We start from the raw sequence: 27,936 nt of genomic DNA, 5'->3' as shown, positions 1-27,936 counted from the left end.
AACATTGTCTATCATTCAGTGAATGCATGCCTTTTACTATTATGTTTTACATTAGAAGCCGCTATGGAGGAATTTTTTTTTTTTTTTTTTTGTTAAAGGGGAATCCCATTTTAAATATTTATGACATAGATAAGAGGGTACGTAGCAGAAGAGAGACATCTGAATCTCATGGCACATGGTCGCCAAGCAGTATAATGGAAAAAAAGTATGGGCCAGATTTCTGGCTCCATTACATCTAAGGGTCCAGTTACATCACGTTATTGGGGGCTGTCCAATTGATACGCTTTTAAAGCTATTTTGTTTCTAAAGCAGACCCATAGGCTGTAATGAAATAAAATTATTGAGTTTAGTGTCTGTTATAGACTCTGTGCTTGGTTGTGAAGACAGAAAAGCATCTAGTACCAAAAAAAACCAGAGAGTAGAGACCTCTCGCCAGTCTTCTCTTCCCACCTTGTTTCTTCCTCATGCACTGATCACCACATCTGCTGGCAGGCTTCTCTTTAATGCACTGAGCACCACATTCCCCAGCAGCCTTCATCGTCATGCAAGGAAATCTTCACCAGGATTATTCCTTATGCACTGAGCACCACATTCCCCAGCAGGCCTCGTCATGCACAGAGTACCGAATTCCCTGTCAGGCCTCTCCTTCATTCAGCAATCGCCACCTTCCCCACTTGGCTTCTCCTTCATGCACTGATCACCACAATTCCCGCCTGGCTTCACTTTCATGCACTGAGCATCGTATCCTCTGCCGAGCTTCTCTTCCATGCACCGTATCCTGTGCCGAGCTTCTTTCTCATGCACTGAGCACCGTATCCTCTGCCGAGCTTCTCCCTCGTGCACCGAGCACCGTATCCTCTGCCAGGCTTCGCCCTTATATACTCATCTCCGCATTCTGCCTGGCTTCTCTGTCATGCACTGAGCACCGTATCCCTTCCAGGCTTTTCCTTCCTGTACTGAGCACCGTATCCTCTGCTGAGCTTCTCCCTTATGCACTGATCTCCACATTCTGCCTGGCTTCTCCCTTAAGCAATGAGCATCACATTTCCTGCCTGGCTTCCCTATCATGCACTGAGCACCGTATCCCTTCCAGGATTTTCCCTCTTGCACCGAGCACGTATCCTCTGCCGGGCTTCGCCCTTATACTCCTCTCCGCATTCTGCCTGGCTTCTCCCTTAAGCATTGAGCACCACATTTCCTGCCTGGCTTCTCTATCATGCACTGAGCACCGTATCCCTTCCAGGCTTTTCCTTCCTGTACTGAGCACCGTATCCTCTGCTGAGCTTCTCCCTTATGCACTGATCTCCACATTCTGCCTGGCTTCTCCCTCATACACCGAGCCCTGTATCCCCTTCTGGGCTTCTCTCACATGCACTGAGCACCACATTCCACGCCAGGCTACTCCCACATGCATGGCACACCTCATCCCTGTCAGATTTCTCCACCATTTACCAAGTACCACATTCCCCTTCATGCTTCTCCATTTTATACCTCATCTCCTGCCAAGTTTCTCCCTCACATCTTCTCCTTACTTTAGTCGAGCAATATGCAGGCGCCACCTCTTCCTATACTTGTCACAATCATAAACAATTTTTTTTTTTTTTTTTTTTTTTTTACGTTAGGTTCACAACTGCGTCCTGGTTTCTAATCCACTTAAAAAAGTGGTTACCCACGGACCCCATAGTCTATAACGTAAAAAAGTCTGCACATATGTATCCATTTTTACTATTAAAAAATATTGTTAAACAGATCCACTAAGCATGCACCCATAACGTGACCTGCAGCTGTATAAGGAGTGATAGGTTCTCTTTCACCTGTTTTGGGTATTTAATAGATGCCGCTGCCATATGGCAGTAATACTTATCTACGGACAGTCAGTCCAATAGATAGACCTTCAATGGATATTCCTGGAAAGTGTAGTGACAGTGCACCTAACTGGAGAAAGATGGCTTATGTTCTATGTTTCTGGGAATCCCGCAGCCGATCAGATTATCTGTATCATTTGCAATAATGGGGATTATGGCACAGAGGTTACCAGCAAAGTGCAAGCTAAAATATACAACCGTACTGTAGCAAAACCAACGGCAACTAATATTTTTACTTTTCCACATTTCAGACAAAAACGAGCTGTCAGCAGATTACAGACCGCTGCTCTAGATAAGACTATTGTAGTAGAAATTTGCTTTCAATGCAGGTTCCTCCGAATTTACTGGGCAAATCTATGAGAGGGCAAAATAGCATTCCTGGAACTGAAGCGGGTCATGTGACCTTCTGTAAGAAGATGGTTGCGACCAGAAAACCACATAGCAATGTGTGAATAACACTTTAGGTTACATATCCTACACGATCAGCAGCCTGCATGGCTCAATCTGCATATTAACCTTATTTTACCTTAAGTTTTTCGACTTGCATTCTGTATGAAAAATCCACAGCAAAAAGTACAGTGTTAGTGAATAGGGTTTTAAAAGAATGAAAAAAAAGATCTTGCTGCAGATTGTCATTCGCCTTAAATCCTATTCAGACATTGACGTGTATTGCTTGCGTTGTACTTTGTCTTTTAAAAGGGGATTTACCGAGTTTTAAACATCACCTATGAGTAGGATAAGGAGATAAGTGATCACTAGAACGGGATGAAGATGGAGGACGCATGCTGTCGTCCCATTCGTCTCTGTGGGATTGCAGAAGATAGCAGAGTGCAATGGCGGCTCCCCTGCTTGACTACAGCTCCAGTCATATAGGGGGTCAAAGGACCCCTATTCTCATGGTCCGTGAGGGTCACAGTAGTCAGTCCGTCATGGCTCAGGTGTTTACCCCCAATTCCGTAGATGGGTGATGTGTATGTAAAGGTTGATCATAGTGCTGGAAAAACACTATAAATTGTCCTCAGATTGAAGTTGGTGACTGGTTCACTTCTAGGGGGCTTTCTGATAATTTACCATTCCTGACCTATCCTTTACAATATAAGTTTCTAATAGTAGACCGATGGAGGTCTGACTCACGGCACCCCTACCGATTAGCTGACTGTAGGCCTCTGGTTAATTGGAAAGGTCTGTTGTGATCAGGCATGGCCGCTACACAGTGTACAGTGCCGTTCCTTTGGCTAGGAGAGACAGATGTCTAATATATATTAGATTGTTGGCCACCATTAGTCAAGTGTACATGTATATGCCTAGTTTACAGCTTTATTAGGAAGATTTTGGAGAGAGCTGCTGGTGAGATAGCTACATATAGATATGCATATAGATTTGTATGTAGCGTGCTCATATGCTGTGCTTTCTTAAAATATTAGAGTTTTATTTAAAATGTCCCCACTCTTCTTCTTGAATATTAGGGCTAGTTCACACGGGGCAAGAGGGGACGGATTTTAGCGCTGAATCCACGTCAGAATCCACCCTCTCACAATAGAAGTCTATGTAGACCGCTAGCTTCCTTTTTTCCGTGAGCGGTATGTTGCCACTCACGGGAAAAAAGAAGCGAGCTGCCCTTTCTTCAGGCGGATTCCGCGGCTGATTCAGCTTGCGGTGTCTGCCTCATGGCAGCACCCTCCAGGCTAGGCCCATTCATTTGGGCCTACTCCGGAGCGGGAAGCTGCGACAGTCGTGGCAGGCGCATTTCGGCTCTATTTTGACGCGGCTTCCCGTGTCAATATCAGGAGCAAAATACTCTATCCCGTACCTCATGTGAACGGGGCCTTACAGTGGATTTACTCGTAATCCAGTGGTTACTATTGGGAGGACTCTTGGTCTTTTCAACACCTCCACCACCAACAACTGTTCCTGAGCAATTACTGCTGTTAGTTTCACCACCCAATATGCTAATTAGGCCCTCTACTGTCAGGTGGGTGGTGCTGGGTTGGAGCATAGAAACAGGGACCGCCCACCTGACTACAGAGAGCATAATTGTGTTGAAACTCACAATAGTGATTACTCAAGAATGGTGGGGGGTGGAAAGAAATTCCTGCTGCAAAGGCTCTAGTTGTCACTTTGCTACAATCTTGACAAAAGTTAGGTCTGTTGTTCTATGTTGTTTGTCATAAACTAATATTATCACAGGACACTTTTGTCTGTATTCATCACCATTCACTGTAATGTAAAAAAAAACAAGATGGAAGCTTCTTCTGTCGTCTTTTATTACTCTACATAGCTGCATACAGTTACTTATTCATAGCTTAAAAGAAGCAGATGTGAGCCTTATTCAGAACAAAAGTGATGCTACACGATATTAATAAAATGTATAAAAGGGAAGTCTAATATAATTGGAGCTTAGGCCTATATAGGTTCTATGTGTGAACTTGTTGTTCAGCCACCAAAAATTTAAAATAAAATCAAAAACTCTGAGAATGCTATAAAAAGAAACGCAATTTTCTTCTTTCCGATCACTAGCCACTCCAGCTTTGCGTTCTCTGGTTCCCCAGCTAATCTATGTTCTCACTACTTCAGTGATATGTTAAGCACTAGTTCACAAAGGGGACGTTGGCAGCGGATTTTGACTCTGAATCCGCCTCAGAATCCGCTGCCAAAAATGGCTCCCATTGACTTCAATGGGAGCCGCTCGCTTCTTTTTTCCGCTAGCTAGTATCTTGCCCTATCTTGCCGCGGATACCATGGCACGAGGCTCCGGCCCATTCATTTGGGCCTAATCCATCACGGAATGTCGCAACGGGATACCAGTGCACTGCATTGGCGTTGCGGCTAGCCACGACGGAATGTGTACACGCGGAGTTCATTTTACTCCGTGTTATTTAGCCATAACACAGGAACATGGCCACTGCTTTAGCATTGATATGACAACACCACCAAGGTTACTCCTGTGGTCACTGATTATTTACTGCAATCCATGGGATTGGGATTAATATTTTCAGACTGGGCAAGTTCATGTGAACGCTATTTTAAGAATGCAAACCCCATTAGCTGGACTAGGGTGGACCCCATTCACAGTATTCAAGTATGAGTGACTTGTCAACACTTCATCAATGGAGCAATGACATGCAGGTTACCCCAGACGTCTCGGCCTGGGTGCGGCGTGTGGGAAGTATTAGTAGTTTTTTTTATTTTAGCATTTCTAAATGTTTTCTACAATTTAGGTGACTGGAGAACCCATTTAACATCTGCTGGATTATTGCATTGTCATTTGTAAGGGTAAGCAGTCATTTGGAAGGTAGCCCAAAATAAAGTGCTAAAAATCTGCTTGTGTTCTATTTTTTGCAGGTTCAAGTACAGGTCCATCCCAACCTGGCGTCAGCTGAAGACGCTCTCCAGTATGTGGAAGAGTTAATTCTGCAGCTGCTTAGCATGCTCTGCCAAGCACAGCCCCGCAGTGTCCTGGATGTAGAGGTACTCACAAATACTTTATATATTGATCTGCTCATAAAGATGCCACTTAAAGGGACTGCATTTTACTCTTCTTGCAGTGACTACATTGTTCAGCAGCCAAAAATCCATCAAGGTCCTTGTGTCTTCACAGCAAAAATATTTGGAACATCACCATTTATCCTTACATAGCAAATTTTCTGGCTTGTTTCTCAATACTCGTAAATGTGGTGTTCTGTAAAAGTAGCATTGTGTGCAGGGTGTAGGTGGTCACATGGATTTCGGGTTTTGCTGTAAGAATGATCAAATGGCGCCATTACTATACATGCACACCAGATTGTCACATAGCTAAATCTATATAGAAATCTACAACATCTTTATCTGCCTGGGAATGATCACGTGACAACAAGAACGGGCTAATAATGTGCCTAGAAAATCTTGCAATGGGGCCCAGCCCGGCATAGAGGCTCTTGCACTATTTAGAATTACAATAGCTGCTTCCCAAATTGCATGAACAATTTGCATTATGTGTCACAATATACCGTTATGTTTCTGCAAACTTCCACAAATTACTAAATAGACAAACCAGTATTTCTTGTAAAAGTAATAGAGAAGAACTCCTCCTCAAAATATATTCTCCCTTCCTGTAAGTTACATACGTATAGAAACAAATGAGGATTCGCCCCCCACTCAATCTGCATAAGGATATTTCAAGGAATATGACATGCATTACAGAATAGTATTGGTTGTTCACCTCATCATGCAATGGCGCAATAATACGTTGTTCTCTTTACACCATGAGTCCTATGGGAGAGACCTTCATATAGGACAGGGGTCTCAAACTTGCGGCCCGCGGGCCATCTGCAGCCCTCAGGACGAAAGTTAGCGGCCCCCGCGCAGCTCCCTGCATGTCCCGCTATAGTTATTTTTCGGCCGGCACACTAAGACACGCCTCCAATAGTCACATGACGTCTGACGTCACACACAGGTCCTTGAGTCTTACTTCAGCAGTATTAGCTATCCACTGATCACCCATCGCTTTTATTTCTGTTATAACAGATGGGTGATCAGTGGAAAGCTAGTACTGCTGAAGTTTAAGACTCAAGGACCTGTGTGTGACGTCAGACGTCATGTGACTATTGGAGGCGTGTCTTAGTGTGACGGCCGAAAGATGAAGAGATGTAGTACTGAAAGGAATGTGAGATGGAGTGTGTGTGTGTGTGTGTGTGTGTGTCAGTGTGTGTCGGTAACCTAGGGGCAGAGATGGAGGGGGGACATGAACCTTGGGTCACAGATGGAAGGGGGAGCATGAAAATGGGGGCAGATGAAGGGGGTATTTGAAATTGGGGCAGATGGAGGGGAATATGAAACTGGGGCAGATGGAGGGACGACATAAAACTGGGGACAGATGGAGGGGGGGACATAAAATGGGGCTAATGAAGGGGGATATCAAACTGTGGGAGAAATGGTGGGGGGAGATGAAACTGAGGGTAGATGAAGGGGGGCACTTAAACTGGGGACAACTGGAGGGGGCATTAAACCGTAGGAGTAGCTGGAGGGGGACCTGTCTGCCTCTAGTTATCCCCAGTTTATTGTCACCGTCCACCTACCCCTACAGTTTAATGTCTGCTTCTAGCCTCCCGAGTTTAATGTCCCCCTCTAGTTGCCCCCAGTTTAATGTCCCACTTCAGCTGCCATTAATTTATTGCCCCCCTCTTACTACCCCCACTGTTTTATGTCCCCTCCATCTGCCCCAGTTTCATGTCCCCTCTAGTTTCCCCCAGTTTAAACTGGGGCACAGGAGAGGGACTTAATACTGTGGGGCAGTTGGAAGGGAACATTATAATGTGGGGACATATAATGGACGGGTGACTGTAGGAGGATTATACTGTGTGGGGGCACATGAAAAATGAATGAGAATGGGTGGAGTCATCATAAAATTGGGCGGAGCTAAATTTGCTGCGTCGAGCATAGCTTGTGGAAAACCTGATGCGGCCCAGCCTCACCCAGACTCTACCTCCAGCGGCCCCCGTGTAAATTGAGATTGAGACCCCTGATATAGGACGTCTCATTTATCATTGTAAGCCCTCTTGCCATACATGCACATTTTTTTTTTCCTTTCAGCCGCATTATTATTTACCAGCATTTTAGAAAAAGGATATGGACTGTAAATCCAAATATCTATACACTGATCTAAAATCTACAAAAATAGATGCGAGGTTCTTAGTATACATTTTGATCACACGGCCACAAGGGAAGCTACCCAGCAGCCCAATAGCGCCCCCAATGCCCCACTGCCATGAAGTGGCTAGTGGGCTTATAAACCTTGAACAAAATTTTTGTAGATCAGTGTATAATGCAAATAATACTTGGATGTATTTTTTTTCCCCTAAACTGTTAGTGCGCATTGTTGTTTTACGCCATGTTCACTGTATACTTCTATACTCCATTTATAGTTAAGCTCTACTTAATCGATCATAATTGGCCTCGTATATCAAAACTGTTGGAGATGCAGTTGCGATCTAAGTTTGCCATTAGATCATGTTTTCAGGATATTCTTAAGTGGCGTTCACACTGCTGCTGCTGTCCGCCCCGGGGTGTCCGTGGTAAACTCCGGGGAAACCGGATGGCAGACGGCTTGTGAGCAGTTGGCTTTAAAACCCATTTATTTGCATGGGTACATGCGACATTTTAGGGATAAAACAGCCAGGATTATCGGCTGTATAACGCAGGTGGCACCCACTGCGTGTAGAGCGAGTATTGCATGTCATGCAGGGGTTAATGACGCCATCCAGCAGTCATAAAAACCCTGAGGAATTGATAGCGAAAGAATAGTGAAAACGTTTTGCACTTTCATTATCATTAAGACAAAAATAAGTGTTGGGCAAAAAGGAGCTTGGATTCGTGAGACCCATAGGTTTTCCTAAAATTGTAGCCTTTCGCCTTTTGAATGGTGTGATACTGCCATCTTTTGGTTGGCACAAGCCTCAAGCAAAGTTTAGAGGACCGTATATGCTTGCTATAATTTCCCAGGATAAAGGTGAAGTTCTTGGGGTGGGTTCACACAGCTTTGGTCCAGCTTTTTTTTAAAAAAAAAAAAGCCTGAAAAAGGTATCTTTTAAAAAAAAAATTTTGTTTGTTTTTTTAAATTTAGCTCATTTTTTGGCACACCCCAAATTTCAATGGAAGTGTGAAGTGTACATCCTTGCTGCCCCAGTGCTGATACTTTAGTGGTCTCCCACCAAGAATGACATGCCATATATGCAGAGGACCACTGGCAAGTGTCACGCTAATGTTAGCATTTATGGCACACAGAGGCCAGTGACCTTTCTGGCTATCTTGACTTCTAGGAAATAATGGAAGATTCACACAGTTCTAGTAATAATTAGTTTAGGCATCCATTTATATGTACCATTCATCTGGGAACGGAAACCTTTCAGCTCTCTGACATACGTAAAGGACCGTTTTTACCGTCTTCCTGTAATCTAGGATGCTAAATAGTGAACGCTGGGTTCATACTAGCGCCCGGTCTCCGTTTTCAGGTTTCTGTCTTCTACATGCAGAAGACGGAAACCTGTCAGACCGGGTCCGGCCGCGAAACCGTTTTTTTTTTTTTTTATTTTTAAACCAGACACAGAGTACTGCATGTCCGACTCTGTGTCCGGTTTAAAAAAAAAAAAAAAACGGTTTCGTGGCAGAGAACATAAAACGCTCACCGGCACTCACGGCCGGACATCTTTCAAACCCATTCAAATGAATGGGTATGAAAGAGATCTGCAGGTTTCCGTCTCCTGCTCTGTTTTGTGCAGGAAACAGAAACCTGCATAACGGAGACCGGGCGCAGATGTGAACGAGCCCTGAGTCTGGAAGTAAATGTTTGCAGAGTGCAGACTGCTACTAACTACGTTCAATCTACCGTTAATGTCCATTGCTGTACTCTGTCATGGGATGACAGCAACGGACATTAGCGATAGCAGAGGAACGGACACAAACTGAGCCCTGTCCTAGATTTGGGACCTTCACCTATTAGGCATACCCTATATACTTACACTTCTTTATTTTTACGCCTTCGGGTCTTTTGGCTCTTAAGAAAGTGTATATACAGTGGGGCAAAAAAGTATTTAGTCAGTCACCAATAGTGCAAGTTCCACCACTTAAAAAGATGAGAGGCGTCTGTAATTTACATCATAGGTAGACCTCAACTATGAGAGACAAAATGAGAAAACAAATCCAGAAAATCACATTGTCTGATTTTGTAAGAATTTATTTGCAAATTATGGTGAAAAATAAGTATTTGGTCAGTAACAAAATTTCATCTCAATACTTTGTTCTATATCCTTTGTTGGCAATGACAGAGGTCAAGCGTTTTCTGTAAGTCTTCACAAGGTTGGCACACACTGTTGTTGGTATGTTGGCCCATTCCTCCATGCAGATCTCCTCTAGAGCAGTGATGTTTTGGGGCTGTCGCTTGGCAACACGGACTTTCAACTCCCTCCAAAGGTTTTCTATGGGGTTGAGATCTGGAGACTGGCTGGGCCACTCCAGGACCTTGAAATGCTTCTTACAAAGCCACTCCTTCGTTGCCCTGGTGGTGTGCTTTGGATCATTGTCATGTTGAAAGACCCAGCCACGTTTCATCTTCAATGCCCTTGCTGATGGAAGGAGGCTTGCACTCAAAATCTCACGATACATGGCCCCATTCATTCTTTCATGTACCCGGATCAGTCGTCCTGGCCCCTTTGCAGAGAAACAGCCCCAAAGCATGATGTTTCCACCCCCATGCTTTACAGTAGGTATGGTGTTTGATGGATGCAACTCAGTATTCTTTTTCCTCCAAACATGAAAAGTTGCGTTTCTACCAAACAGTTCCAGTTTGGTTTCATCTTCCTAGCCTGGTGCAGGGCTACAATTTTGTTTCTGGTGTCCTTTGACAGCTCTTTGTTCTTCACCATTGTGGAGTTTGGCGTCTGACTGTTTGAGGGTGTGCACAGGTGTCTTTTTATACTGATAAGTTTAAACAGGTGCCATTACTACAGGTAATGAGTGGAGGAAAAAGGAGACTCTTAAAGAAGAAGTTACAGGTCTGTGAGAGCCAGAAATCTTGATTGTTTGTAGGTGACCAAATACCTATTTTCCACCATAATTTGAAAAAACATTCTTACAAAATCAGACAATGTGATTATCTGGATTTGTTTTCTCATTTGGTCTCTCATAGTTGAGGTCTACCTATGATGTAAATTACAGACGCCTCTCATCTTTTTAAGTGGTGGAACTTGCACTATTGGTGATTGACTAAATACTTTTTTGCCCCACTGTAACTAGAGATGAGCGAGTACTATTTGAAACGGCCGTTTCGAATAGCACGCAACTATAGGAATGAATGGAAGTGGCCGGCATGCAGACTTTGCCGGCGGCCGTCCGTTTAACCCCCTGCGTGTCGGCTGCGTCCATTCATTCCTATGGGCGCATTCCATTCGACACGGGAGTTTCGAATAGTACTCGCTCTATATATAACGGGATCTGCTGTAATGTTACTTCTTGAATGAGATCTCCAGTGTGACGTAATGGAAGCTCAAGAACGAATGATATTTTGACCTTTCCAGACATGCGGCTGGGAATGCTTAAGTTGATATTAATGGCTTAGAAGACTCTGCAGCATGCCAGACCCTATATTTACATTGGTAACACGACGCATGTTGCCCATAGCAATCAGTTTAAGTCCCAGATTTGTTACCCATAGTTTGTCCTAGTTTTCCATATAATGTACACAAACACGCTAACACTATATAGATGTCTATTAATATACCTGTTGTGTTACTTACAGACATCTGTAGTAGTTTACAGATATGTGCACAATGTACTAAACACTGAGATTTCTCTCTTCTTGCAGGAACGTGTTCAGAAAAGCTTTCCTCACCCAATAGATAAATGGGCAATTGCTGATGCTCAGTCTGCGATTGAGAAGAAGAAACGGCGGAATCCACTCTCTCTCCCTGTAGATAAAATCCATCCTTTGTTAAAGGTAATACAGAAGCTAGATATGGATTTCCAGATAATATATTGTAAGGATTGTCAGTCTTTGCTGTGCCATCTGCATATTCTCGTATTGAAGGTACAAAAAACAGCAAAAGAGATTACATGTACAACCGCAATAAAGTGCACTTTTTTGTACATTATACATTGATTTATAATTGGGGTATAATTTGGGCAGTTTCAAATCACGAGAAATATAGAGTCCACATAAATACTGCACCAGCATCAGAGAGGGGGCCCGCCTAAGGATTCAGGCTGGCCCAATAATAGAACATAGGTGGCACTCCAAATGAGATCAATGGGGGGAGAAGTGAGGGTTTTTAGTGCCCCATACAAGCAATGTTTCAGCTCAGAACACTTGTATGGGGCAATAGAAACCTTGATTTCTTTCAGAGTGTCGCCAATTTCTATGTTATATACACTGTTTTGTGTGTGTTTTGAATTCAGCACTGTCTGCTTTCCCTTTACACGACTTTGGGCTGTAGATATCGGTGCCGTTAGTTTCGGCACTGATCTTTGCACACCGTCAGAAGGGCGTTCCTGACAGTCTAGCTAGACTTGCACTGGGGAGCGTTCCTTACCGCTCAGCATCCCCAGGATAGGTCATGAATATCTGATCGGTGGGGTGCTGACTGCCATCCCTGGCATGGTTCAGCTGTCTTTCGGGAGTGTGTCTGATCCCTGTACCATAGACTGCACGGAGCCAGAATTAGATTGCTCTGTGTCCTATAAAGTGGGCAAGTGACATTACTACAGCTCAGCTGTCATCGATGTCAACAGGCCTTCTAAGCGGCACGCCAGAAGAAATGGTTTATATTGTCCTGTTTAGTAATGGACATGGTTTACATAGTACGGTAGTAAATGTCATCCTCTTACCATTGGCGATCTGCTGTATCGAGCAGTCACCGTTCTGTAGCAATGTGTTACCACATGGACACATTGTGACTACTCAGATCCTACAACCTCTTCATTGTGGACTGAGAGTCATTTCCTCTATTCTGGTCTATGACTGCCTTTAATTGACTCCCATAGGCATACATTGAGGGGTAAAATCAGTCTAGACGTAAACTGAAATGCTTTTTAGAGACAAACCTTCACTGTGTGCTTCTCATATATCCAAAGGTTTGTCCACCATTAGATCATATGTCATACACCTTTCTACCAAGTGCTTTGATGTGACTCTGTTGTATTTCCCCCAGTCTTAGTATTTTCTCTCTTTCTTACAGGAGGTTTTAGGTTATAAAATTGATCATCAAGTATCTGTTTACATAGTTGCAGTATTAGAATACATTTCTGCTGATATATTGAAACTTGCTGGGAATTACGTACGGAATATAAGGCATTATGAGATTACCAAGCAGGACATAAAGGTGGCGATGTGTGTAGATAAGGTAAGAACATGCGGCGTATTATAGCTTGTATTTATGTGGGTTCTAAGGACAGTGGGGATCAGTAATGTCGTAAGTCAATGATGTAAGTGATTTCAAGTAGAAGACCATAAACAAGAATGTAAGCAAATCTACTCAAGCTGGGGTGACCCCAATGTCAGCTAGCTGGACACCCCAAGGTATACAAGCAGATCACAGATAATGGGAACCAAGCAGACCTCTGTAGTCATTGGCTTGGCTGGCCTAACTTATTCTTAACATTTATTGCGTTCCAGCCAGCCCACCTTCTTAATGTATAGCACCTTATAGAAAGCTACATGTATGCATGTCTGCTGGTCACTGGTTTGGATTTTGACATTACATCTTTTGTATCAGACAGTGCCAAGACATTCTAGAAAGGTAACACAAAGCTAGATTGAAGTGAGAGAATCTCCAAGAAGTAATTTTAACCCTTTACAATAATATCCAAAGATACATAGATCACCATTAGTCTACCAAGCTTCATACAAAAATGTAAAATATGTGTTATTGTATCGTTTTTGTCTATCCTGTTCATTACCAAAAAAGCAGCTAGTATCTACAACGTGGAATTACTCATTATTTGTCACTCTGGAAGACCCCAAAAGCCTTTCCAAACCGCATCAATATTAAATACCTTGGTGTCCTAGGGGTAGATGCATACCGTTTCACGTTTATGTTCCTTTTGGGTGGAGGGACTAGGTAATAAAGCCTCTTTTATCCATTAACCTTCCGTGACATGTGTCTGTTGTTCTTTTTCCCCAGGTATTGATGGACATGTTCCATCAGGATGAAGAAGACATTAGTGTATTATCCTTAGCTGACGAAGAGCCATCCACTTTGGGGGAACAAACATACTATGACCTTGTTAAGTCCTTTATGGCAGAAGTTAGGCAATATATAAGGGAATTAAACCTCATTATCAAAGTATTCAGAGAACCTTTTGCCTCCAGCACAAAACTGTTTTCAGCTCATGTAAGTTTTTAACCACGTTTGCCTTTTTTTGTGTATTTTTCTGTTTTCCTTACTGTAGCAGATCTGCCCACATGTCCTATCATGGTTGATGTGGTTTTAGTTTGTGCTGAAAGTGAGATTTATTGTAGAACTAGCTGAGTAGCCAATCTATAGAATATCAGGAGTATTGGATAAAAAGGGATTGGTTCATGGTATAATGGCTTCTGGGTTCTTGAAAATTCTCTCTTTGGAGGAGGTTTATGAAGTGTTTTTTCGACGCCATTATTCTTTTCTCCTGCCCTGGAGGAGGGTGAGCCAGATTTATAAGGGGATGCACAACTCATCATGTGCACCGTCCGCTGGACCATGTGCCTTTGTAGGAACTGGAATTGGAACCTGAGTAGAGATGAGCGAACACTATTCGGAACAGCCGTTTCGAATAGCACGCTCCCATAGAAATGAATGGCCGCTTCCATTCATTTCTATGGGAGCGTGCTATTCGAAACGGCGGTTTTGAATAGTGTTCACTCATCTCTAAACCTGAGGTTTGTGGCTTTTTTACATCAGGAAACTATAATACATCTCTTTATTAGAGACCCCTGCCATTTCCTGATAGGAACTTCTACCTATTAGACACGTGACCTTCAGAAAACAGCATAAGATCAAATACACAAGTTTTCTGTGGATCAGTTTTAATGTCGTTCCTCATTACATTTGGAAATTTGTTGATCTGAATCATTTTGAATAAGGCATAGTCATACATGCTAGAGTAGGTAGGGCTAGTATGTAAAAAAAACTTACCATCTTTACACTACTCAAACAAATGTATCAGAGCATATAGCTCATCGGTCCGTAACATGTATAGGATATAACAGCACACTTGTTCATTACTGTCAAAAAGAGACTGGAAAAGGCAAGACCTAAGGGGGCAAAGAGTGCAAAAATTGGACTTTTGTAAAACATTGTCAGGTTTGATAAATCAAGAGTTCAGTGGCACCAAGCTGATAGTGGAGGTGAAGTAATGGGGTTTGGTGGAATGTCATACTTTGGGTCCCCTCATATCTGTGGATGATAACTGTGTATACCACGATCAATTGCTGCAGCTCTAAGGGGCAATAAAGTTACCATTAAGTGTATATTTAAAGATAATATTCTAGCTTCCTGCAACCACCACTAGGTGGAGCTAAATGCAGATGTTTTTATGTTGTTATGCAAATATTATACTGTAAAAATCTGTGTGTAGTTAGCACCCCCTAGTGGAGACTTTAGGAAATACTATGATTGTGTGATATGAAGAAGGTTAGCAATATGCCCCTTTTCCCACTGGCTTTATAGCTGTTGTATGGCTGTTATGGTAGCAGTGCCGCTGTTTTGACTTGTTTTTATAACTTTGATGTCAGCAAAGAGGTTATACGGCACTATAAAATATGGCTACTTTAATTTAGAAACAGCCATCCCATTGTAATTGATGGGGTTGAACCTGAATACCGCAGGCAGTCAGTGGACAGAGGAGATGCATTTTTATGGTATACATCAAAAAAGTTTTTGCTGTGCTTGATCTGAAAATCGGCATATTATAATGATAACGTGATCTTGTCTTCAGCAAATCTTAAGTTTATGTTTCCTTTCAGGATGTAGAAAATATATTTAGTCGAATCATTGATATCCATGAACTTAGTGTGAAGCTTTTGGGCCTTATTGAAGACACGGTGGAAATGACCGATGAGAGCAGTCCTCACCCATTAGTCGGAAGCTGCTTCGAGGATTTAGCGGAGGTGAGGTTTTACATTATTTAAAGGGATATTCTATGTCATACATTTATAACATCTCCACAAGATGTCTGAGAGATGTGGGTTGCAGCAGTTTTGTTTTTTTTTTCTTCTTTTTTGCCAACTTTTCCCCTACAAAATCCTTTGTTCAGCCACACATTATATACCTGCTGCTGTGAGCGCTGTGCGACAAATGGTATCGCTAAAAACCCTTGGAGACAATACATGGCGTCAAGTTTGATTGTCACGTAGATTTTTCAAGTATACATTTAGCAAAAGAACATGCTATATTTCCTTTTTATGCCATTAGGGGGCAGCAGATTCTTCCTGCTTTCCTTTTTTATTATCTTGAATTGCTGTTATTCTATATCTAATGTATATTATCAGAATGTACAGAACCACAAGCTTAAAGGTATTCTATCAAAATAAACCACGTAACTCCTATCCATAGGATAGAGGGTAAATTGCTGATTGGTGGGGTCTGGTTGCTGAGACCCCACTGATCTAGAGAACAGGGATGTTATAATGCCGTTCAGAATGTATTGGTGGCTGCAGAATGCAGTACACATGGATATATGTCCTTAGGTACCAGAGAGGCAGTTCAGACCATAGGTCGTGTATATTGGTCAGTGGCTGCTACTAGAATGAAAATCTATTAATGGATTCCAAAAGTGATTACTGAACTACACCTATCTCCAGACCAAGATGTCCACACACAGCTGCTTATGCATGGTCAGCCTGTCTGATAGTGGCCTGCAGCTGGCTCTGGGATCAATCCACATACATACAGATCCCAGAAGTAGAACCTGAAATTATTAGACCTTTATGGCACATTCTGACCACATGCTATAAATGTCAAAGTTCAGGATATCCCTTTAAAGGGGTTTCCCAGGATTTATAAACCATTGAACTGTCCTTATGATAAATCGATATCTGATCATTGGGATCTACCACTTGGGATTAGATGATGGATGCATCAGCTTGCTTAGGGGAATGCAGATTCATATATCGATAACGTCACATTTAGTAATCACATGACCTATATTCGGCTCAGTCCCATTCAAGTGAGTGGCCATTGTACAAAGCACAGGCACTATACAATGTATGTTGCTATGTTTGGTGAGCAATGAAGAGGTTGCAACATTTATCTGCATGCTGTGGTCTGTTCTGAAAGCTGATCGGTAGGGGTCCAGGTATCTGACCCTCACCAGTCTGATATCGATGATCACTATTTGTACCCCGCAGGATAAGCTGTTCACCTCTGACAGTCCAATAATTTATGGTGCACTTCTTCTCTTATAGGAATTAGCCTTTGATCCATACGAATCCTACGCTCAGGATATTCTACGACCAGGTTTTCATGATCACTTTCTTGGCCAGCTTTCAAAGCCCGGTGCTGCTCTTTATTTACAGGTATGTCCGTCTGAGCAGAGGTTCGCTATTCATGAGCTCTTTTACTGTCATGTTCCTCCTCTTCTAAAGACACAGGAAAACATTTACAGGATTGCACAAACACAATGTGTTACCTCTGTTAGGAATTAAGAAGTTACGCAAAAATGACTAAACTCCTAACACTTTCAGAACTTTGACCTGACTTCACGTGTTCTAGGAAGGACTCAATTTATCTGTAATTTCTCCGGTTCCCTCGTGAAGACGGTCATCTGAGGACTTAAAATTCTTCTATGGAAATGAAATGTGATGATGTCACTGGCTGCTCATGTGGTTGCTGCGACCTGTCACTGGCCATGTGATCATGAGCATCATGCTGAGAACATTGAGAGGGGAAGGGGGCCTGGGACCCTTGTTCTTGTGATCTGTGGGGTCCACAATTAGCAGTTTATTCTGTGGATAGGGGATAAATGTCATTTATGGGAAACCCACTTTAAATGTTAATCTACACTATAAATGGGGTATTCCAGCAACAAAAAGTTATCTGCTATCCAAAGGATAGGGGGTAACTGGTTGCGCGATTCCAATGGTTGGGCTCCAGTTTTTCACTCCAGTTTCAATGGTTGTAGTGGTCAGAAATGTGTGGCCCCACTTAATTCATTTCAGTGGGTCTGTTGACCAAAGTAGAGCACTCAGGCAATCTAAAGCCCTGAGCAGTGCCATAGTATATTCCCACTGATACAATAGAAGTATAAAATGCTCAGTATATGGATGGTCTCTGGAACACAATCACCTCTTAAGCAAGATCAATCCATATCATTGGGTATATGAGCAGCAGGACCCACTCCACAGCATAGGGAGCGTCAGGAGAGATGTCAACAAACAGGACCAAAGACACATCTGGTGTGGGAGATGCCAGCAGTAAGGAACCGCGCAGGAACGGTATAGGAGAAGGCATTTACAACCAGCATGTTACTCCCTGTCCCTCCAGAATACCATTTTAAGATACATGTAATATAGTTTAATGGTAAATTGTCTGCCTGTATGCTATATGTGCTTTGTATGTACTTACGTGACCATTAAATGACATGTAATGAGTTTTATAGTCACCAGTATATTTATTTATGGTATGTATTTTGCTTCCAGTCTATAGGTGAAGGTTTTAAAGAAGCTGTGCAATACGTTTTGCCTCGGCTACTTCTAGCTCCTGTTTACTACTGCCTGCACTACTTTGAATTTATTAAGGTACAATAGCGTTCATGTGTTCAATTCTGTCGTATTTTTGGTTTTGCTTGAAATGTGGTTTGACTTTTGGTGATGTTATAGCTAAATATCAGGGAATGGTATAAATAGTGAAGGTAATGCATATTCATATATGTTTCCTTCCAAATGTGTTAAAATAACTATAAGCGCTGGTTCTACATATGGAGCAGCAGGCACAAGCTGTCATAGAGCAGCCTGTAATGTGAATTCTGCTCAGGCTTGTAATGGAGCCAGTTTGGAATTCCTAACTAATATATATATATATATATTATATATATTTATTCATAATATATATATATATATATATATATATATATATATATATATATCTCTTATGGATAGATGAACAACCTATTGCAATGTAAAAGATGTTTGTCCTCTTTTAAGCGGACTATCATGTTTTCTGACATTTCTTAGCTTTCTGTTCCTCTGTTATTCCTTCTAGTATATTATAGATATTAACGTGAGTGTTACCAGTTGGGGGCGTGCTTGTACATTGTCCAGTTGGAACTGCCAGTGTAAGAACGCTCCCCTTAGTTAAAGGAAATGGAAATACCCAGCTATCAATATATTCATAAAAACTCAGGAGGAATAACAGAGGAGCAGCACAGTTTGTTTTTTTTGTTTTGTTTTTTGTTTTTTATGCTCCTGAATTGTTGTTTAATGGGGAATTCAAGTATTTAAAAAGAAAAAAAAAAAGACATGTCGGTTGCACAGCCAACTGTCCTGACTAAACAACTACTGTTAATGTGTCATGTGCAGACTTATGTAGGTCATAGAAGGCAGTCCCCACAGAAATATGTCACCTATTCTTATGAAATAACATATTCTTATTAGGGGCCCCTCTTTGTGTTATGTTTGTACTCACTTATACTGGAAATTGCGGTGGTGACCTCACTGGGATTTCCTGCTCTTGTGTGTCAACCATTAAGAAGCTCAGGGTGAGAGATCTATTTTCCTGTATGTGAACAGCGATCTGGTGGATCATAGTTTCACTGTCTTAGACTTACAAATACAGATGAAATATGAATGTAGTCACTGTGATGTACTGTCTATTTCCCCAATAGTAATAGAATATGGTTTGTAGTGCTGGTTACTGTAATGCTATTTATTGGCTGAACGAGCTACTGCGGTGCATGTAATATCCAATATAGTAATATCAACCAGACAACTCATTATTTTAAGGCATATATTTTGGGAATCCTAAATATGATGCATTGGCATAACTATCGGGGTAGCGGCTGCCACAGGGCCCGGTACATTAGGGGCCTGGCGACAGCCGCTACCGCTGTGTTTATTTTTTCTTAACAGGTCGTTACCGGCTGGTAACGGGCCCTATTTTCTTACCGATCCTGGCCCCTGACACCACGGGCCCCACAAACACTATTATTATATTCGGGGGTGGGGGGGTGTCTTTTCTGACCCCCGAGTATAATGATCGGAGGCCCGGGAGAGGTAAGGGAACATAAAAAACAGTGTTACTTACCTCTCTGCGCTCCATACAGGCTTCAGGCCTAGTTGTGTGACGTACTTATCGTCGCTTGACTGGGACCTGCGTCCCAGGTCATGTGATGTCCTGATGTCATTGTAGATGGAAGACTCCATTGAGGACTGCAGCGGAGCTGAGGATAGTGTTTTTTTATGTTTGTATCCCCCCTCAGTCTCCGATCATTACACTCTGGGGTCTGAAAAGACCCCAGAGTATAATAATTGTTCATGGGTGTTCATTATGGGGCATAATAGTGTGTGTAGGGGCCACTATGGGCATAATACTGTTTGCAGGGGCCACTATGGGGCATAATAGAGCGTGCAGGAATTGGAGAGGGGGGTGGTCGGTCAAGGTCTTTGGTTCGCCACGGGGCCCCGCCATTCCTAGTTACTCCACTGATCTGAGGTGTTTCCTTTACAATTGCAAGGCAAATGGGTTGATGGGCTTTTGGCTGTGTGTATCAGTCAGAGCTTGTGGCTATACCCTAAATAGGACCAATAATATATGTGTAAAGACATTTGAGGTGGGAATTGTTGGAGTACCTCTTTGGTACACCAGTCTGTTTTACAGCAAAGATACACAACTTGCCTCTTTCTGTGCCTCACTTGCCACTTTTAATGAGACTGGGTGGAGTAAGATAGAGAGCAAGCTGGATCAGAAGGGAGATGCCTTGGCCTAACTAACAATTTTCCGATAACTTGTCCCAGAAAACTGATGTTAACTACATTGGAAATCTATGTTTATGTCTATCTATCTAGTTCCTGAACGGCATCGATTTCTATTCTGGTGCACTGAATGGCACCGGAAATATTAACAGGCCAGAACCTCGTGGTAATTCAGGTGCAGTAAGAGTAGCAATACAGAAAACCATAAGCTATTAATAAATTTCCCTATTGAGTATAATGCAGATAAACAAAAAAAAATAGTGCTATAGCAACAGTGTTTTCCTCTATCACTTTTAGGTGTGGTTGCTGTTGGCAGCACTGATGTCTTTCAAAATAACATATATACGTAGCCTGGTATCTGTATAGGTTGTTGGATTTGGTGTATGAACATGGACACACCAGATAGTGGGCACCATTGTTCTGTCAGTCTGTACGGCTGTTTTGTCATTGTTATCTGTGGACTGTCGCACTTTAAGCATAGCAGACATGTTTCTGTTTGATCTCTTCTTTGTAGCAATTAGAAGAAAAAAGTGAGGATGAGGAGGATAAAGAATGTCTGAAGCAATCCATAACTGCCTTACTCAACCTTCAGAGCAGTATGGAAAGGATATGTTCTAAGAGCCTGGCCAAAAGACGTCTCAGGTATGTAACCTCAATAGGAGTCACCTATTTCATCTGCACACAAAAATGTCATTTATTTTATTTTTTCAAGCAATTTCCCTAATAAATAATATACTGTAATAATTCTTTGTTTATATTCCCATCCTGATAATTTTTTAATTACCATTTGTTAACAAAGCATTGCCACTATGTGGCATTTTAATACCTTAACCTCTTCAGGACAAATTATTTTTGTTAAATTGTTTGTTTTTTTTACAGTAGCATTTTTGGGTATCTATAAGTCATTAATTAAATTCTATTAAAGTTTGAGTGACACTGTAAGTAATCCACACGACATAAATAATGTTTAGCCTGTATTCTGTGGGTCAGTATGGTTACATTAATGCTAAATATGTATAGTCTTTTTATGTGTTACACAATAAAAATGCTTTTTTTGTTTTTCTTTTTTGTTTTTGCTTCATCAAATCCTGAGACTATATATATATATATATATATATATATATATATATATATATATATATATATACACACACACAGGGTGTCCCAAAAGAAATGTATACACATTTTAGCAGCTGATAACTCAATTATTTATTCTTTCATTACATATATTTATATTCTTTACACATATAGAATAAATTTCCTTTCTTCAAAGTCAAGTCTGTATGCCATCACTCGGCTTAATGGGTACAGTCTGTAAAGAAAGAATAAATAATTGAGTTATCAGCTGCTAAAATGTGTATACATTTTTTTGGGACACCGTGTGTGTGTGTGTGTGTGTGTATGTATGTATGTATATATATATATATATATATATATATATATATATATATATATATGTCTGGCATAACTGCATAACTGCAAACTGTCTAAAAGCATTGCATTATAAAGAAATGTCTGAAGCCGAATGCGGAACATTGTTATTTACTTCTCCTGGCTCCGGAAGGCTTCAGTGACGTCCTAGACATTACATGGACTGAGACTTGCGTCCTTATGCGTCACGACGCAAGCCCCTGCTCACATGATGCTATGTACATCATTGAAGATGACCAACATCTGCCGGGAGTGCACCGGAGCCAGGGAAAGATTAGTAACAATTTTTTTTATGTTTGTATCCTCCCCCGGGTCTCTGATTATTATACTCTGGTCTCACAGCCTCTCACTTAAATCAAATCAATTCTCTCTACGCTGCGCTGATGAAGTCCGAAGAGACAGAAACGGTGCCGTCCGTAGCTGAGAAATTGATTTGGTTATAACCTCGCATCATGCAGCAAAGGCTTCTGGGAAGTCGGGCATGTTGTTCAGGGTGCTTGCTATAGAGGGCGGCATTTATGGTTACATATAACATATTAATTAACCTTTATTAACTCTTTCTGGATACAAGTAGAAAAAAACACAGCAATTCCCGCTATTGTTTTTGCATTTAAAATCTTGCACCATTCACAGTGCGGTATAAATATTCTGTGTGTTAGTATTATTACAATAGTACCAAATATGTAAAGTTGTCTAGTTTTGCTCATTAAACACACTTTTTGGCATGATATGCGTGCACTATATTATCACAGTTCACAGACACCACACAGCTAAGACAATTGGTTGTGTGAATAGGCTCTTACATTTACTGCCTTTTTATGTAACATTTGTGTAGTCGTTTATGTTGTGGTACAAATAAAGTGCACATTCGCTGTGTTCTGCACTTTCAATTTTCTTTACTGTAAAAACATTGAGGTTTGATGTTCTTAAAAAAAAGTCTTGAAAGTAATTGAAGTGGTTTATTTACCCTTGCTATACTTTTTCCTGCGCGGGTTTAGCATAAACATTATGTAGAGCACGCAGAGAAGTGGGAGAGACCAAGTCCTGTCTATTGTTTTTAAAGGAAGTGACATTAAAGTCAGGCATTCTTATTGTCCACAAAACTATTACAATAAATTGTCACTGCGGCTCAAGACATTCTTACCAGGGAGCCTTGGATGTTCAAGAAGTGGATATCTTTCAGGTTCGCATATGGGAAAGGCTCTAATTTTACAGCTTTTTTTTGTGAATAATTTTCTTTTTTTCCAAATGCTTTGTAATTTATAATTGTATTGCTGCTTTAGTTGAATATTCTAATTTGTGTCACTTATATTGATCACTTATTAGTTATGCATTCTATATTTTTATATTGAGGTATATTAATATTTGTCTACATTCAGTGCAGAAATGAATATCGCTTTTTGCTATAAATATCTGCAAAGCTAGAATCTTTACTCTTAAAGGGATTGTCGTTTTATAGCAGCTTATCTATCCACAGGATAGGTGGCAACTGTTTGATCACTGTTGGGATCCCAACCGTTCATGAGAACGGTGGCCTGCGTCCTGGATAAGCGCTGTAATTGTAATATTTTATCAGTGACCAGATGCTTACCACTGTTATATGTGCATTTATTTGTGTATATGTATGTATATATATATGTATTATATATATTATATATTTTATATATATATATATATATTATATATTTTATATATATGTATTATATATGTTATATATATGTTATATATTATATATATATATTATATATTGTGTATATGTATGTATTTTTTCTTCTAAATATATGTGATATTTCCCTAGTAATGCATTACTCTTTCATTCCACAGCGAGTCTGCATGTCGATTTTATAATCATCAAATGAAGGGAAAACAGTTAGCCATTAAGAAAATGAACGAAATTCAGAAAAACATCGACGGATGGGAAGGAAAGGACATTGGACAGTGCTGTAATGAATTCATCATGGAGGGCGCCCTAACACGAGTAGGGGCTAAGCACGAGAGACACATATTCCTCTTCGATGGCTTGATGATCTGTTGTAAGTCGAATCACGGACAACCAAGGCTACCGGGCGCAAGCAACGCAGAGTATCGGCTAAAGGAGAAGTTCTTTATGCGGAAGGTACAGATCAATGACAAGGATGACACTAATGAGTATAGACACGCTTTTGAGATTATTTTAAAGGACGAGAACAGTGTTATTTTTGCTGCTAAATCAGCAGAAGAAAAGAATAACTGGATGGCTGCCTTAATATCGCTGCAGTATAGAAGTACGTTAGAACGTATGTTGGATGGGACTATAATGCAGGAGGAGAAGGAGGAGCAGCTACGGCTCCCCAGCCCCAAGCTCTATAGATTTGCAGAGCCGGACTCGGAAGAGAATATTATATTTGAGGAAAATGTACAACCCAAATCTGGTATTCCCATCATCAAGGCTGGGACTGTAGTGAAACTCATCGAAAGACTAACTTACCACATGTATGCAGGTACGGTATCACTCCACCTTCTCAGCCAATCTGCTATAAAATGACAGATGAGATATTTTACTGATTTGTAAGTCACTTTATCTAACGTAAGGCGTAAAGCCAACCGTGCCGCATTCACTTGGTAATAAAGGTAATTGGCACATCTACCATAGTTTACTGTACTGTACCATAGCAGTATGTATGTTTGACTCTGTGATGGTGGCATTACATGTCCAATAATGTTCAGTTAGTACAGGCCAAAATATTGTCTATATAGTATTAGCATTGTGGATCTGTTTCTGAAATCTGAACTACTAGAATTCATAGTGGAATATAATGTACCTGGCACAGCCACTACTAAATGTACGGCACTGTGTCTTGAAAACCATGAAGGGGATGATGGCGCTCGCTGGAACACTATGACCAGTGGGGTAAGATGGGCCTTCAACCCCTTTAAGGCCAATGACACATGGGATCAGCGGTGGATTAGCTTCAGTGGAGTCGCCGAAGATTAATATAATAAACGAGTAGTGGATGGGATTTAGATAAATTGTATTCACACACTGCTGAAAAAACCACTGAACAAAATGTCTTGTGCTACAGGTTTTCAGCCATGGTTGCAATATAAAGGTCGAAACCCGGCCAGTCACCCACAATTTATAGCTGAAAGCTGTGGCAAAAATGGCTGATTTCATCTTGTATGTGTAACAGTGGGTCTATAGCGGGTTGCTGCAGCAGACCCAACCCTTATGGCCTCATGCTAGATTCACACTAGCGTTGAGGTTTCTGTTCTTTGGGTGCACCTGGGGACCCAAAAATACGGAAACCCAATCTGCTTAAAAAGTGGTTACCTGTGGACCCCATAGTGTCCTCCGGGAAAATGCAGAACGGGACTTTTGTCTCTGCATTTTTCAATCAGAATTGGGGACAGAATCTTTGAAGGGTCACACGGCGCTAGTATAAAAAGGTATTTTAAGCATGTCTGTGGTAGTCCCCTAATGTCTGATGAATGGGAGTCTTGCCAATATAGTCTGAGTATCTTATATATAGTATAAGAAAACCGCCTTCAGATGAAATACCCTTTACAGGCTCTGCTCAGTAGAGGTGTCGCCTATGTATTCACAGTAGTGTCACCTCCATGGATGGCACATCACTTGGACACCTTACAATATATGGGGCAAAATGGCCATTTGTTCCCTTTGCTGAAGATGGCGGCGCGTGACTTGGATATATTGTACTGTAGTACTGGCTGTAGTGGTCGTGTTACTAGAGAGAGAACCTCGGTAGAAGAGACATTGGGGGCAGGTTTAGGAAAACTGTCTCAAGGAGAAATTGTCTTAGTTGACCAGAACAACCAATCACAGTGCAGCTTTTATTTCTTATATTGCTTTTGAAAAATGAAAGTTGTGTTGTGATTAGGCGACAGTGGCAGTTCAATAAGTCTGCCCCATTATGCCTAATGGAAACTCTCTGTTGCTGATAGCAGCCAATCAGAACGCAGCTTTCATTTTTCCAATACACTATAAGAAATATAATGTGCACTTTGAGATATATCGCTCCCATTGTCTACCTTCCAAATGAGGTTCATTACTGTATTCTATCCTATGTAGGCCTTTTGTACTGTTCTTGTAGAGCTTGTAACATGTAGACATTCTTTGTGAGCTTTATTGGGGATAACCGTATGAAGATGTGATTATATGTATAGATAGATAGATAGATTAGATTAAATGTTCCTGACAGAATGTGATACAAGACGTCGTACCTATAGCCTATACGTTGCCTGTAGTCCAGGGCCGCACTTCTTATACTAACGCACTTTGTCCGTGAATTTGTTTTGCCTTCTGGACTTTTCTATTGGTTTTAAAATAACTTGATGGCTGAAGCCCAGGACAAACATCTGACTCTCCAGCTTTGCCATAAAAGTTGACTTTTTTTTCCACTGGACAAGAAGTGACGATAACGGAAGAAGGGGGTTCTTGTCTCCAAGACAAAGATCTGCCGTGGTTCTGATATTTTTGGAATAGAAGCGTTTGCTCTGGTCTTAATGAGTAACGTCTGCGGCCCCAGTAGAAGGAAATGACTTGTCTGTTATCTTGTCCTCCGTAATTAATTGCGTTCCAAGGAGTCGCTGTTAGGGTTCTGACTCTCTCTCCGACCAAGTATTGTTCTCCAAGTCTGTACAGATCTATTTCTGGTTCTTTTTTTTTTGTATTCAAAAATAACTTTTGTGCGTCAGCAAGAAGTCTGTTTCCTTTCTTAAGGAATTCAAGGGAGATTGTTTAGAGCTAATTGTAGGTCACAGTATTGTTTTCTGCTATCTATAAATTGCCTCATTTTGCAGTACAAGTACACGCGGTATGAAGAGTGAGCATTATTTGGAGTCTTTTTTTTGTTTGTTTTTTCAATGAAGTTCCACATTAGAGAATATATTATGGAACTGCAATGTATGGGATTCCCTAACATAATGATGGAAAATACTGGGGAGAGGGAGATTTGCTATTCCTACGCTAGAAAACTGGCATAGATGGGAATAGTTGTGGTTCATCCTCAGCACACAGGGCTTCAGTGCACCAGAGATGCGCCACTTTCCTCTTTCCGCATCCTGCTCTCCAATACTTTATTAGCACAATAAATAGTTTAAAAAAAAAAACATGAACAGGGGCAAAAATTGTCCAACCCGTTGTGGAACATATAAGGGTATCAGAAGACAAACCATATATATATATATATATATATATATATATATATATATATATATATATATATATATATATATATATATATATATTTGGGTATGCCCTTTTTTAGTGGGGTGTTTTTTTTGTAATGTATGTCTATTTAGTTGTTGAGGTTTCTATGTAAACTTGATTTAGGAATAGAAAGGGAATACGTTGATGACCAATCCCTCATTGGGGGTCCTCCCTTTCTAATGTTTGGTCAGTGGAGATCCTCCCTATCATCAGCACAGGAATACAGTCATTACAAGCCAAAAAGTCCCAGATTAAGGCCTTGTTTAGACTGGTGTCATGCCTTCTAGCCATTAGTGCAACCATGACTATTATCATGGATCCCTTAAAGGCAATGTCTGGTGTCTGTTGGGTTAATGGAGTGGGGTTTTTTTTTTTTTTTTTTTCAAGAAATAAATAGGGATTATAATATTTTTGTCACCATGTATACATTTAGTATTACATGAGTCTAGACCTCTGGGATCCACAGTGACCAAAAGTATACATACACCTTAGATTCTGAGAATTCTTCAAGGTTATACCAAAGTCAGTTTCGCTTCCTCATATGTTGTTGAAATTCTGTTTTCAGATCCCAACTTTGTGCGAACATTTCTCACAACATATAGGTCTTTCTGCAAACCACAGGAACTTCTGAGCCTTCTTATAGAAAGGTAAGTCCCTGATAACAGTGGAGCGTGACTCCATGTACTATGTCAGCATTTTTTCAATATATATTTTTGTGGGTATTTTGCGTGAAGGTTATTCTATAGACAGATGGATTCATAATAATGTACCCAATCTCGAGGCAACACGTTGGCTCAGTGTTTAGCACTGCAGCCTTGCAACGCTGGAGTCCTGGGTTGGAATCCTGCCAAGGACAACATCTGCAAGGAGTTTGTATGTTCTCCCAGTGTTTGCATGAATTTCCTCCCATGCCCCAAAGACATACTGATAGGGGAAGATGTACTTTGTGAGCTCTATATGGGGCTCACAATCTACATAAAAAAATTATAATAATGTACCCAATCTCCTGACATTTTATT

General features: G+C 41.1%; 1 protein-coding gene across 1 annotated transcript in view; it reads left to right on the top strand.

The window, feature by feature from the left end:
• The window catches only part of SOS1 (SOS Ras/Rac guanine nucleotide exchange factor 1), a 72,334-nt gene that overhangs the window by 28,370 nt on the left and 16,028 nt on the right, over positions 1-27,936 (top strand). The window contains exons 2-11 of the mRNA XM_075267533.1: positions 5,208-5,333; positions 11,200-11,331; positions 12,569-12,733; positions 13,514-13,723; positions 15,334-15,477; positions 16,774-16,884; positions 18,007-18,105; positions 20,792-20,919; positions 23,533-24,188; positions 27,483-27,564. Coding sequence (XP_075123634.1) covers positions 5,208-5,333; positions 11,200-11,331; positions 12,569-12,733; positions 13,514-13,723; positions 15,334-15,477; positions 16,774-16,884; positions 18,007-18,105; positions 20,792-20,919; positions 23,533-24,188; positions 27,483-27,564 — 1,853 coding nt within the window. The remainder of the gene's footprint in view (positions 1-5,207; positions 5,334-11,199; positions 11,332-12,568; positions 12,734-13,513; positions 13,724-15,333; positions 15,478-16,773; positions 16,885-18,006; positions 18,106-20,791; positions 20,920-23,532; positions 24,189-27,482; positions 27,565-27,936) is intronic.

The sequence above is a fragment of the Leptodactylus fuscus genome, chromosome 3 (assembly GCF_031893055.1).
Source record: "Leptodactylus fuscus isolate aLepFus1 chromosome 3, aLepFus1.hap2, whole genome shotgun sequence".
In the NCBI taxonomy this organism is placed as follows: Eukaryota; Metazoa; Chordata; class Amphibia; order Anura; family Leptodactylidae; genus Leptodactylus; species Leptodactylus fuscus.
Note: the sequence above shows the minus strand (reverse complement) of the source record. Positions and strands in the feature narration are given on the sequence as shown.